General features: G+C 39.0%; 1 protein-coding gene across 1 annotated transcript; it reads right to left on the minus strand.

Annotated features, from left to right (window-relative positions):
• Positions 1 to 73: 73 nt before the first annotated feature.
• alpi.1 (alkaline phosphatase, intestinal, tandem duplicate 1) lies at positions 74 to 11858 on the minus strand. The gene is made up of 11 exons (XM_020641553.3): positions 11617 to 11858; positions 10855 to 10980; positions 8559 to 8674; positions 7730 to 7904; positions 6850 to 7022; positions 6116 to 6250; positions 5953 to 6028; positions 4886 to 5020; positions 4333 to 4524; positions 3981 to 4097; positions 74 to 2889 (listed from the first exon to the last, which is right to left on the minus strand). Exons 1-11 carry the CDS (start codon positions 11708 to 11710, stop codon positions 2615 to 2617), a joined length of 1614 nt encoding a protein of 537 aa, XP_020497209.1. The 5' UTR covers positions 11711 to 11858; the 3' UTR covers positions 74 to 2614.
• Positions 11859 to 13879: the final 2021 nt, after the last annotated feature.

A 13879-nucleotide genomic window follows, 5' to 3' on the forward strand; every position in this document is an offset into this window, starting at 1 on the left:
GAATGTCTTAGTGCCCCATGCACACTGTCCAGCATATTAAGACTGAGCATCCAGAATAATAATCCAGAACAGATAAAATGGTAGATTTATTTTTATTTTTACGTAAAAGGAGGAACAGGACTTGCTTCTATAGAAAAACGTTGAAAAACATTTGGCTTTTTTTTTAGCAAAATACTGAATGTGCTCCCTGAGGAGCAAGTTGTCATCAGGTAAAAACCCAGAGATTTCTTAACCTTCTTCCCTGGCAAAGCTGATATTGTACTAAATCACAACAACAAAACAGTAAATAATAGCTTCATTAGCATAGAACAGTAAAAGCAGATTTTGTCATATTCTGTTCAAGGCAATTCTTATACTGTAGATAGTCACTAAAAGTGGGCCCAGAACAAAACCTTGAGGTACCCCCATGTGGATTTGTAGAACACCTGAGGCAGCACCTTCTAACTTTAAACCCTGGGTTCTATCAGTAAGGTAATTGACAAAGCACCCAACTGATTGCTCTGAACACTCAGTAGCTTTAAACTAATCTAGTAAGATGTTGTATTATTATCACACTTTCTTACTCTAAAAAAGAAAAAAAAAACACATAAATGAATCACCCAATAAATTTATTTAATTTAATCTGATTTAATTCATCCTTAGTCTGTATTTGTTAATGTAGTGTTTCTTTCTTCAGCTGAGGTGCAAAGACAGCTGAAATATATCTGCTGAATGTTTACCAGGAACAGCTGCAGTCAGTATTGTTTCAGCCACCACAAAGCATTTAATGGTGGTTATGATTACTCTGTTTTATGATGTCATGTATACATCATTATGTTGTTATCTAACTTTATGAAACAGTTTTCTAACAGAGCAGCCATTTATTTGATTTGAGTTTAATGTGGTATTTATTGATGACATATGTGTCTGTGTCTGTACAGGTAGATCAAGCTGTACATCCATGTGGATTTTTCAGCAGTGAAGTTTTAAACTCACTGACACAGACCAACACAAGGTCATGGTGTAATGTCAGAATCAGTGTCTGAACTTTTTACAGAGAAAGCTTTTGAAAAAGTCAGCAAGGCCTCTGAAAAAGACACCAATAAAAGGATTACACAAATCCAAAACAAAATATGTTAGGATATGACAGAGCAGGGATCTAGATTTTCACAGATTCTGATGCAATGATAAACGGAGGGGATTTAAAGGTCATGTGGTAGGTCAATGTCTTTGAATTCCCATTAACTTAAGGTGTTATTTCAGATGTTACTCCTCCAGGAGATTGTAACAAATGTCAGTCCTTTATGAAACTGTGTTATTGAAATCTTATAAAGTGAATGAGTAGAAGTAAACATGCTTTTTATCAATCTTGTTTTGTTTCTGACTTATTCTGTTGATGCCCTGATTACCTGATTGTTATTACAAATGTTTGTAGCAATATTCCACATTTTCAGGCTATGTATTTGGATTTTGGAAATATCCAATGATTTGGAACATCTTTCATGTGTGCTTGCATGAAATAAACTAAAGTTTAACTCCAACCAATCCATTAAAATTGTGTGATTCCTTTGAATCAAAGCTTTTATATTAACGCCAGTATTTATTGCATATATTGTTCTTTAAAAATCCCCAGGCTTTTTCAGACATTTGCCCTCCTCTAAGGTTCCCCCAAAAAGAATGGCCTAAAAAGAAAAGGTGTAATTTTTATCCTTATCATTTGCAAAAACACAATATAAAAATACATTTATAAAATGTGCTTCTAAAATACATTCATGTACAATCCATATAGATTACAGAGAATATATTTAGTATTCAAGACCAAAAGAAGGTTAACATACAAACTTAATAGTAGCAATGACAAGAACATTTTTGCACTCCTGAAATAGGCACAGTACATTTTACAATTCCCTGTATGGTCTGTTGGTGTCTCAGCTTATGGCATGCTCCTGTTGCTTTTTCCATCATACAGTCATTTATTAAGTTGCCACTATGTACGTTAACAGCTGAATGTCCTGTCTGAGCTCACACAAGCTAAACAGGGAGCCCACAACCAACCTGCTTGTTTTCAAGTTATTCTGGATAAAGCCTCAGACTAATGTTTGATGAGTAAATAACAGCCCTTTGCAAAGATGGCTCTGAGTGAACCAAGCACGCGCACAACTTTAACTTAGAATGAAAAGATGAACATTAATCTAACTAACTAATAAAATAAGTTAATGCAAGTTTCTTGTCATGTTGCATGTTTGTAAAAATCATTCCAAATGCCGCTGGCTGCATAAAGATGCATTTGCACGCAATTTATTTTTAAAGGCCTGTGTGTGTGTGTGTGTGTGTGTGTGTTCATGTTTGCATATTTGCATGTGTTCCAGCTTGCAGTACTGGCCTGTTTGCTAATTTGCATTTGGGAGCTTCTGCAAGCAACTTTTAGCCTTAATCTCACATGCATTCTAGGTTTAAAGCTCATGAAAAAGTACACTGTGTGATCAGGATGAATGTATGTATCTGCTAGACAAAGTGTTGTAAATGTTATTCCCTGCATTAGGTGTGTCTTCACCTTCAAATGGTTGTGTTGCTGCGTGCATAAAATGTATTTATGTAAGGTGTGTTTTATATGCTTTGTTTTGGGGGGTGGGGGTCATCTGAGGAACCAGAGGAGTCCAAGCAGGCCAAACAAGAGGCTTGAGGATGTGTTCAGAGACCCATTCGAGGTGTGGCTGTGGGGGTGAGGAGGGCAGTTCGTGTAGGGTTCTAAGCAGGCGGCATACGCCATGACATGTGCCACATAGTTCTGCTCTTTCACCCCATGGAATAGATGAGCCATGGGGCCTTTGGCGTAGATTGCCACGTCCTCCCCGCCGTGTGTCTCAGCATCCAGCGGGACAGCAGCCTGTTGCATGTACTCCTCATCGTCTGCAGAGAAATGAGTACAGACACATGTGTCAAACAAAAGAGTTAAAGGAAACTCTTTGCCTGTATCTTCAACTTTTAATGTAAAATTAGCTTTAAAGACAATCCCAAATAAATCACTAAATTATGAAAATATCAAGTCTTATTCTTCCTCCAAATCTGAATATCCTGCCGTATCCATCTTGAAATCACGCGTCTGTAATGACTCATTTTACAGTTCTTTAGATTACACTGGATTACCTTTGTTTTGGTTACAATATCACCCACAACAGAGAGACTCTGAGGATACCCTCAATAAAGATAACATTACCCTCATGGTTGTTGTTGTGGCTTTTTGTGTTTTGCAAATGTTCTGTAATTTACTTAATTAAACTTGATTACAACATTTCAAAACCTAATTGAGCTCTTTTTTGATTAAATAACAGTATTTGACTGCTTGACTTTTCTTAAGTGAAGTGTGCTGACTGATTACATAACTATTATCCTCCCTCAAAACAAGCATACAGTCCTGGAAAACAAGAAGATTGCAGACTTCGCTGTGCTCCGGATTATGTCTTTGTATTTTTGTGGATTTATTGTTGCAAAAATCAGTTGCAGGCCTTTATTCTCTTTGGCTCCAGATGGGTTCCTAAAGAAATGAATGCGTCACTTGAAATTGCATGTTTACTGAAGGTGACAGCTGACTTGTGTGGAGACACAACCACTGGTTCCAAAAACATTAAGTGACGCCAGTTCACTCAAAAAGAAAAAAAAAATGGGGTATTTAAAAGGTAACTCATCCCTGGAGATAGATATTTCCACCTTTAAGTATATACAGTCATGCAATGACTGAAGTGAATGGTGCAGAACAAGCGGAGGAGGAACTGGATAACTGCTGTTAATTGTTCCACAAAGAAATGGAAATAGCTCTTTTAAGGATAGTTACACGTACACAGCAAAGACAGCACAATGTATTCCATAAACATCATTTTTCATCTTTGCTTTCAAGAGAAAAACACAGGCATGAGTCAGCCATAACCACATCAGTTCACACTGTCTGAACACACATCAGCAGAGACAAGCGCCACATCTGAAAGACATTAGTTTGTTCTTACAGTAATCCACCATTGTGATGTTCCCTCTGGTTCCATTTATATGCACATAGCCGGGACCGTTTGCATAAAGGATGCTGGTGAAAGGCATTTTGTCATCAGCTTTCTTTGGTGCCAGACCTGTATGACAAATAATGAAGTAGAAGGTGAGTAATAGGACATTGGTGGCAGTATAACATCAAATGCATTTTGACTCACTTCAACAAATGGGAAATGGGAAGCTTTTCACATGCAAGCTGCATCAAATATTATGTACTATCCATTTAAGAAGTTCTATGGGCTAGATCTACAATTTGCAACACATTCATTATGTTTCAGTTCAGTGTGAATACAATATTTGTGCCTTTAACTTTACCAAAGATGGGATTCCCTCTCGGTGTGTTACCACCAAAAGTAAAGACGTGGGAGTGGTCTGCAGTCACCACAGTAAGAGTATCCGACTCTCTGGTCAGTTGTGCAGCACGCTCAATGGCTCGGTCGAACATCACAGCTTCTGTCAGGGCCAGTTTAGCAATGCCGTCATGGTGGCCGTGATCAATTCTCCCTCGTAACAGAAAAACAAACAACAAACAAGCTAATTAAACCTGGACCAAGTACCGCTCCCAGAGAATCCCTTTAGCAGAAGAGAGATTCATTTTCCATGGTGTCTTTGCCTTACAGCCAAAAAGAGGTGTTCTGTCTTAAAACATATCTTTAAAATAAAGACTTTGCTTCAAATCAACAAGTAAAACCATGTATTCATGTTTTCAGGAATGTTTTCTCTAACTCTACATCAGGATATAAATCGGATTATTGGGGGTCACAAAAGACATACCAGGGTTGAAATAAATTGAATGGATATCATTTGTCGTGATGCTTCTTATGGCATGCTGTAAAGAAATAATACATCACAGGATTCTTCTACTCATCTTCCACAAACAGGAAATATCCTTTGGGATTCTTGCTGAGGATTCGTATGGCCTTCTCCGTCATCTCCACTATGGAGGGGTCACGTGTGCCGTTCCGGAAAACCTCGAATCTCATGTCCTTTGGCTCAAAAAGACCTGGAACCATCAGTAATAAGAAATACTTGTTTAAAGAGGTCGTAGCACTAGCACCGAATAGTGATAGCATTATGGTATGTCATATCAGGAGAGCTTAAGAACAGAAAGCTGAGGCAGTGATATCATGTATTTGGACAATTGCATTACTACATAGACTGACTGAGTTGTATAATAAACCTTTCTAATATTCCATTGTCAAAATCCAGGTTTTCTCTAAGGTGATAAATGAAATATTTCACCAATTACAAGAATATGCATTTACTGTTTATATTTCGAGAAGTTAATAACAGTGATTATTCTTTTTCAACATGTTCCACTGGCTCATGTTTCTGGTTGATCAGAAACATGCTTCATCATACCTACAATGATTTTAATACGATTTCATTACTCTAATTTGAATAACATGTTCTGTTTTCTGTAGAGATTTCAGACGAAACATATCAATTTGTGAACCCTGTATTAAGGAAATACAGATGTTCCAAACTAAAAAAGTTCTAAATCTGCTTAGCTGTTATTGAAATCTTCACAGGCAGCAATCACCTTTTGGTTTTCATCACTGCAGTTTATGGAGATAATACCAGTTAGCTTTAAGCTTCTTCATGACTACTTCATACGCCTGTAAATATAGACGCTGAACTTACTGGAATGCTCCTGTTTCATAGGGAAAGTTTCATCACTTTGATAAGAGGTTTATCTTTTGGTCTGTTATCTTTATGTGAGCTAAATATGTTTATCATTGTGTGTTCATATTTATTGTGTGAAACTGTCTTGCGTGCGTGTGTGTGTGTGTGTGTGCGTGTGCGTGTGTGTGCGTGTGTGTGTGTGTGTGTTTGTGTGTGCGCATTTGTGTGTGCTATCAGCTTGGTGTTTTATAAACTTCACTAGTCTGATTATCAGTTCAACCTGAAAGCTGTTAACACTTCTATACACACCCATGAGCCGGTCAGTAGTCTTAACATTTATCTCTTCAAACTCCCTCCTGTGCCAAACATAGTGAGACTTCTTTTTCTGGAAAACAAACCGGAAAACACACAAATATGTGAACTAATGTTAAAATGTAAGTTAATATTGACCAGGTGTGTAAATTAATCCTACTGGTTTAGCCTTCAGCCAAACGTCAATGAGGTTCCTCTTGTCCCTGCGGTCCCCCTTTCGAGAGTTGGAGGTAGGGTACTCTGGGTCTGGGGTGCCTTTAGGTGTCATGTACATCCTCCCTCCACCTAAAATCACCTGAAAGGAACACCAGAGACACTCATTATGAATAGAAGCAGCCCAAAATGGTCAACCTACTTAATAATTATACATCCCTTATATTAGAGCATTGTGGCTTCCACTGCTTATTTTCTAACCTAAGAAGTTATTAACTCCTTTCACCTTCCATCATGTTAAAAACTCTTTGCTAATATGGACAAACTTTAAACCAGTAAGGCTTTGTGAATCATAAGGGTCAAGTTGAAAAGTATAGAAGGCTTAAATAGGTTTTAAAATGCAAATTATCTGTGTAAGTTAGCGAGTGTCGTTGGTGATAAATAGGTGGTCTATCCAAAACCTCAATCCATTCAGACATCCAATGTGCACAATGACTCAAAGTCACTTTACAAAGAAAAGGTGTCATGATCATATACATGGTTTAATTACGAGCAATATACAGGTAAAATGCCTCTAATCTAAAAGATTATCACAGAGCATAAAATGATTGCAGATAAGCCTTAGACTGGGCGTTGCTTTAAGTGTGCAGGAGGCCACATGATTTTATACCCTGCCCTTAATCAGATAATCAAATACCTTTTTTTAAGAAATCTGCAACAGTGATTTGTTCTTATACGTACATCAATGTCAACGTTGGTAACTAGTTGTGTTGCGATGTCGACACAGCCCTGTCTGCGTGCACTGGAGGGAAGATCTGCATCACTGTACCAGCTGCGGCTAACAGAGTGGGCGTAAGCGGCGGCCGGGGAAGCATGCTGGACACGTGTGGTGGTTACCACGCCAACTGATTTACCTAAACGATGCAGAGACACAGCCACATCAGAGGTTAAGCTGTTAGGGCAATAACACACTTTAAACATTTTCTATGATACTGGTTTAAAAGTAACAACAGACAAATGACAATGTGTCCTTTAATGAGCACAGAAGGTAAAACTTTTAAATTTTTTCTTATGTTATGCTGCTTAGTCTTTCTTGACAAAGTAATGGAGCCTCATAGCTAGAGATGTAGAGGGTGAATGGTTCCACTAAAGCCTGAAAAAGAGCCAACCTAAAGCTTATCACCATGGAAATACATTTATTTATATATGCTTTGTATAAATTTAAACTTTTTTGGCAAGATTTCTATATTTTCCAGCATGGTTGCCAGTAATTCCTTTAAAAATCCAATTATTTCTTTATTCATTTTGCCCAGTATGACATACTGTATATCTTATTTTAGACACTGACAGCCACAAGAACAAAAGTGTACGCTGGTCAGTGAGAAATTCTAAACATTGAACCATAAATCTTGACACTGGTGTACGATTTATCAGATGATTGTTTTATTCCTCGTATATGGTCATTAGACTTCTTGAGATAAGAATTCAAACCAGCTGAACTTTCCATTACACATCACACTCAGACCTTAAAGTCATCTAAGATAAGATAAGATAAGATAATCCTTTATTTATCCCACAATGGGGAAATTTACATTGTTAGATGTACATCTAGTGTCCTCACCTTGTGCCTTAGCACGTCGCAGCACTGAGTACACCTCATTACCGAAGGTGGTGTTACACTCGTAGGCCACTGCATTAGCACTTAGCCCAACTGTCTTAGAGTTAGCCTTCACACCACAGTGATAGGCTGTAGCCGTGCTAGCACTGTCCGCTACCTGCTTATCCACACTGTATGTCTGTTGACCAAAAAAGACAAACACAATTAAAAAAAGGAAATAAACATGTATCCAAACATATATTTAATATCTATATTTTAGAACACAGAGATCTAAAGAAATACTAACCCTTAACTTACACTTAGACTAAAACCGCAACAATTGAGGGATTATAATCCCCCGCAAAGCCTAATTCATCTTTAAACTGACATTAAATCGGTTTTCATTGCCTCTACTAAAATGTGAGCATCCTTCAAAATCTTTTCACACAATGGCTTCAGTTGTTTAGGAGGAGTGGGCGGGTATGGGGCAAGAAGTAACATGATAAGGAAACAAATCATGTAAAACTGGACACACTAAACTAAACTTCTTTATATCTGTCTGTCTGTCTGTCTGTTCAGGTCAGGGTGTGCAGGCATAATAACAAATGTTGCCATGTTTTTAACAATTCTTCACTGAAAAGTCTTAATGTACTGCTTGCCATCTTAACTGGCCTTTCCGCATGAGAATAATCTGTTGAAGTTTAGTGTACTGGTATTTACTGTATGATGGATATAAATAATAAACACCTATGTGCTCTTCCAATTTGGAAATGTTCTTGAAGTGGATACTTTGACAAGTTGTATATATACTACATGACGGATAAGTTTAATCTCCACTGTGTTCTGCAGTCACCTTTGACAGTGCCAAATATGGGAAGGTGTCCATGGCCAGCATGGTCTCCTCGCCGGACCTGCCCTCCATCTGACCTCTCAGAATTCGAGCTGCAGAAACTGTAGACACGCCCATCCCTGGAAGACAATGATTGACTGGTAAAGGTTCACCGAAACAACCTCTCAATAATACTTTCAGCTTCTTTTGCTTTGGCTGTCAAATGACATAATGAATGGCATTAACGTTGGGCTCTAGCTGTCATTGCTTGTGTATTATCAACACAGTTCTCACTTTCACAAATAGCACCCACATTGTGTAAGGTGCATCTGGCTTTTAAAGAGAATGGGATTATGAAACTTTGATTGAATGCTTCTCAAAAAATGGATGATAATTAATACAATCCCTTGTACACATCCTTAATTCACTTAGGCCAAGCGAGCGCTTTAGACCAGCCTGATAGATGTTTCAATTAGGCCCAATAAATTAGAACTCTATTTAGAAGTATTCACATCATGGGAATGTTTTGCTGTACTATCATCTCCAAGCCAGTAATATATCCTCTGTTGAGTTGGGAACATGTTAAAAAGCTTGCCCAGAAATATTAAAAAGTTTGTTTGAAAGTTCTGACTCTTGGTGTCACATCGAGGGAACACAAATGATTTAGTAAGACTCAAAGTAAGCTAAGTCAAGGTCATAAAAATCAACCTAATTACCAATTGGGCAGGCCATTTAGATCATGTTTTTTGTTCTTCAAAAGAAATAATTGAACAGAACAACAATGACTTCCCTGGGCAAGTATTCAGACTGTTACTGGAATAGCACATTAAATACACAGATATGCCATGTGTCTATTTATGATATGTTACATCAAACAGTATAACCCTTTGATCACTTCCATTAGTCAGTATTGGATTTCATCCCTAACTTTCAGAACCATTCTTTATAAAGTCCATGTCACTGTGAGGCACTCAACTCTCTTCACAGTCATAAAACTGAGCACATGCATTGGGCAGGGCATTACTGGAGAGATGCTCAAAGAAAACTCAGCCCCGACCACCCAGAATTATAACCCAGTACGCCTGATTTAAAGCAGATATTCTGGTAGTTAACAAGGAAAACACTGTAAATCTCTATAACAAGTCCCCATACAAAAATGACTCTGCTGGTAAGGCAGCAGTAAGTATACCCCATACATTACAATTAATATGAAAGTTTTTTTCAAATACAATCCAATCCAGATTGAAGTCTACCCATTTCGAAATAGTCGACCCTTTGGTAGACAGTACAGTCACTATAACACCACAATACTCTGCCTGAGAATGAAGCATGTAGTGTAGCATTTCAAGAGTGTATGAAAGCCAGCCCTTAAACATGTAAGGCAAACAAATATGGTGATTTGCCAACAAAAGAAGTGAAGAAGAAGTGTGCTATAAAGAAAATGTGCAGTGCAACACTGAATCAAAACAGTTTCCTTGTTTGGAGGGAAAATCCACACCTTAAATAATCAACCAACTCCTGAGCTTTAAAATAGAAAACTTCTGAATAGAAGTTTTTATTCAATTTGTACTAAGTCCTACAAAATGAGTGCATGTCAGACACTAAGTGTGATGCAGCACTTCGTTCCTTTCCAGTTGTATTCCCTGCTCCCTAAAATTTTTTAACTCTCTTTGTCGCTCTTTTGAGGCCTCAACCAAGACTTGAGATGAATATCTTGCATTTCAGCAGCAACCAAAAGAGACAAAACTGCCACTAAGGGGTAGGGTTGGGTAAGTGGCATTTGATAATCTGTTTGATCCTTTCTTAACACAAAATATTGCGGTTTAGGCGACAAAAGGGACCTCTAATCTGATAAAAATCATCTTTATAATTAAAGGATAACCCGCATTTGCTGCTTGTACAAGAAAATATATGAACTTCCTTTGTTAAAGATGCATGTCTGACTTTTTAGCCTTTTCTGATCAGTCATCACACAGACAATCCCCGGATTTCCTTTTCAAGACCATCAAAAACAAAATGCATTTTAATTGTACTAATGACTAAGGCTCTCCTAGTTTTACTCAGATTTCTGGCTCCTCAGATCCAGTGAATCAAGACAAATGCCGAGCTACCACTTACACACAGTCTGACTTTCCAAGCCTGTTTTCCTAAATCCATTTTGAGCACAGCCAACACTCTGTAACCGAACACACTTGAGCATTGTTTTGCAATATATGATTAGCTCTATTTGTCTGTAGTTTTTCCGTCTCAAATTTCAACCACAACCTAGTAAGCAGTGAATGTAAACTTTGACAGATTCCCGTCTGCCAGCGTGACCTACCATCACCGAGAAACAGAATGATGTTCTTGGCCTGGTGATCTCGGGGGCGGAGTTTCAGCGCAGCATCCAGTGTTGCCTTGGCCTGAGCGTCCCAATAGGCTGGTTCCTTCTCTAGGTCATACAGCTCTAAATGGAAATACAAAAAAGTAGAGAATAAGATGAGTATGCTAGAAGGATGGAGATGAGCAGAACTTGTAAATTTCAAAGGTATACAAATCAAATATATGTTCAGTTAAAATACTTAGTGCTGGTGCATGTGTGGAAATGTAAGGGGCCACTTCAGTCAAGTGAGTCTGTAGGGGCCTGAGACCTTAAATCATTTGGACTTGGGCTAGAACAGAAAAATGGTTCCACAAGAGGTGTCGAAATGACACCAAAAAAAAAAAAAAAAAAAAGCAAAAAACACGAAAGACACTTTGGTTTTTGTCTGTTCTTGCTCACTGACTCCAGGCTCCAAGGGAAGGAATTAAAGAAGGGAAATTCCTCAGGCCGCATAACTAAAAACAACGGAAAGACAAACAGTCCATCCCACATTTTGCACAAACAGGTAGACCCAGGTAAAAATATCCTTGTTCATGCTTTTGTGTATCTACAGACTTGCTGTTACACCTACACAGCTGCACGTATCCATATTTCAGTGCTCACAACACTCACCCTTTCAGCAGGTTGAGGTTACCTGTTTGTGCTGTCCATTTGTCTGACCACAAAGTGCCTCTTATATCCCAACAGCAGGCAGCAATAATAGCTATGCCGTCTCCTCACCTTGGCTTTCCATTGCAGCCTGGCCAACAGCCAACAGTAAGGGGCCCAGAAGGATGAGCAGGAGATTCGGGGCCCCAGAGTTTGGCATCTGCATCTCTTATCCGAGGAGTGACCAGGAGGCTGAAGAGGTAGACACAGCTGGCTTTCAGAGTAAGCGCATCAAAACCAAAAAGCCGAGGCACAGGCGCACAGGAGTGTGTGTGGCTGTCGAGACCTCCGGCCCTGCCTTTTTAAAGCCCCACTGGGTGTGTAGTGAGAAAGGGCCAACGCCAGCTCATAGGCTTAGAGCCACAAAGGAGGGAAGAGAGAATGTGAGAGAAAAAGGAAGAGCCAGGGGAGAGAGAGAGTGAGGGAGAGAGAAAGAGACAGAGGCGCTGGGACCACACAAGAGCACTGTAGCATTCGCAGCCCCTCTACTCACTTTGATTCCTGAAAAGGCAACTCCCCCGTTTTATTGTTTTAAAAAGTTGCTTTAATTTAGATCTTCCTCTTTTTTCTGACTCCCTCATTCCGAAGTGTGCCTGATAGAAATGTGAATGGTTCTTTGATGTGGTAATTGTATAATTGGTCTTTTGATGCAGCAGTCTCTCTTACAGGGAGAGGGAAAAAAAGGATACCCAATTTCTGTTGGAATCCATCAAGGTCCAAATTATAACTGTGTCTCTTTCCATTTCTTCCCCCGATCTCCTGGAAAAACAGTCCAAGGGAGAGAAAGAATGATGTCCAACCTATTCTTGTAAATATCATGATTGAGTCTTGATGTTCTCTGCTTTTCATGACAAGAAAACGGTCACATTTCCATTTCCCCTCCACTGCATTTATGCATTTAAAAAGACCCCAATATTTTTCCTTCTTTACCAAGTCAACTTGGCTAGTTTCTCTGTGGGAAGTGAACTGGGGTTAGCATTTTTCTTCTGTGAGGTAGTGGAGACCGCCTGCAGAATAAAAATGTCTCCTACACAAACACAACACTTAATGTGTGAAATGAAGTGAGTCGAGGCCAACTTTGTTCCACCCCGGCCAGAAGAATCAAATTCCCGTCGAACGGCTCACGCCTCGTGAACCCGCGAGGCTGAATCTAGTTACAAGTCAGAGCTCTGGAAGACTTCATTCTGCCAACCGCTCACCCGTTGCCAACAGGGGTATGCAGTTAGTCACATGTGCTTAATCAAGACTGTAATAAAATCATAGCAGCAATCTAAAGTAAAGAGGCCTCACGTGATGTGGCCCACACCACATGAACTGGAAATACCAGCGGTGAGGTGCAAGAGTAAGGAAAACTTGTAGATACAAGTCTGTCTGTCCATTTGTTATGGGTTTGCCCCTGAGAGAAAGTCGAGCTAATGCTGGGAAAGCCAAATTAGTTTCCTGCACAAGACAAGTGTAAACACCTGGTGGCTGTTTTCAGTCTCGGCATGGATCATCCATCCACCTCAAGGTGCTTAGTACCTTTTGTTTTGCAAATTATATGGCAAGCTTAAATGCTTGTGGGAATGCAGTGAACTCCTGGGAATTAGAGGACAAAATGTAAATAAAGCAACGCATGTCAACAGTTTAAGAAAACGAATCCCAATACGTCACATAGCCTACATTTATCTGATTTGAGAAAACAAAATGCCCAAAACATCAATGTCCAATATTACACAAGAGGCACACTAATGGTCTTGTCTTATAACATGTTAGTATTTGAAATTCATAAATAAATAAATACAGAAATACATTTCCTGGTCACTGATGGGAAACAAGTGTGTATGGGCTATTTAAAGTGTAGCAGATGGTGACTTGAAGTGTGCTCCTTCCAGTGTCCCCTTTGAAACTGTGAATGGGTACCTGGTGGGTTAGTTGTTAAATATTTAATAGTAACCCATTAAAACATTAAGGAAAATCTATATTAATGGAAGTGTCTGGAGATTATGAGGGTTAAAGATGGCGTTGAGGGGTTTCCCTGTATGGTTGAAATGTAAAGAACCTTAAACAGATCTTTTTAAAGTGTATAGAAATATACTGTTTGAGAGGTTATAAGGTGCAGCTAATTCTTTAAAGGTTTTGACTTGAAACAGGATGGTGTATCGGTCAGGATACAGAGTAAATGATGAGGAGACGTAGATGGTCTTGTGGTCCAGCAGTGTTTATTCACTGACATCCAGTGTTGTACATATTTATATTTGGTGTTCTGTCATTGACTCAACACTGGAAACACTGTTGGATATCCATACAAGGACAGCAGGATCATAACCAAGGTCAAATTTAACATAAACTTTGT

The sequence above is a fragment of the Labrus bergylta genome, chromosome 6, assembly GCF_963930695.1.
Source record: "Labrus bergylta chromosome 6, fLabBer1.1, whole genome shotgun sequence".
In the NCBI taxonomy this organism is placed as follows: domain Eukaryota; kingdom Metazoa; phylum Chordata; class Actinopteri; order Labriformes; family Labridae; genus Labrus; species Labrus bergylta.

Bases quoted from the DNA above. Each gene is read 5' to 3' on its own strand.
- alpi.1 (XM_020641553.3), bottom strand. From the start codon at position 11,710: ATGCAGATGCCAAACTCTGGGGCCCCGAATCTCCTGCTCATCCTTCTG. The intron at 4,098-4,332 runs GTAAAGTTAAAG...TTTGTCATACAG, and splicing joins GAGAGGGAATCCCATCTTTG to GTCTGGCACCAAAGAAAGCT. The intron at 2,890-3,980 runs GTAAGAACAAAC...ATTTCTCTGCAG, and splicing joins CATCACAATGGTGGATTACT to ACGATGAGGAGTACATGCAA.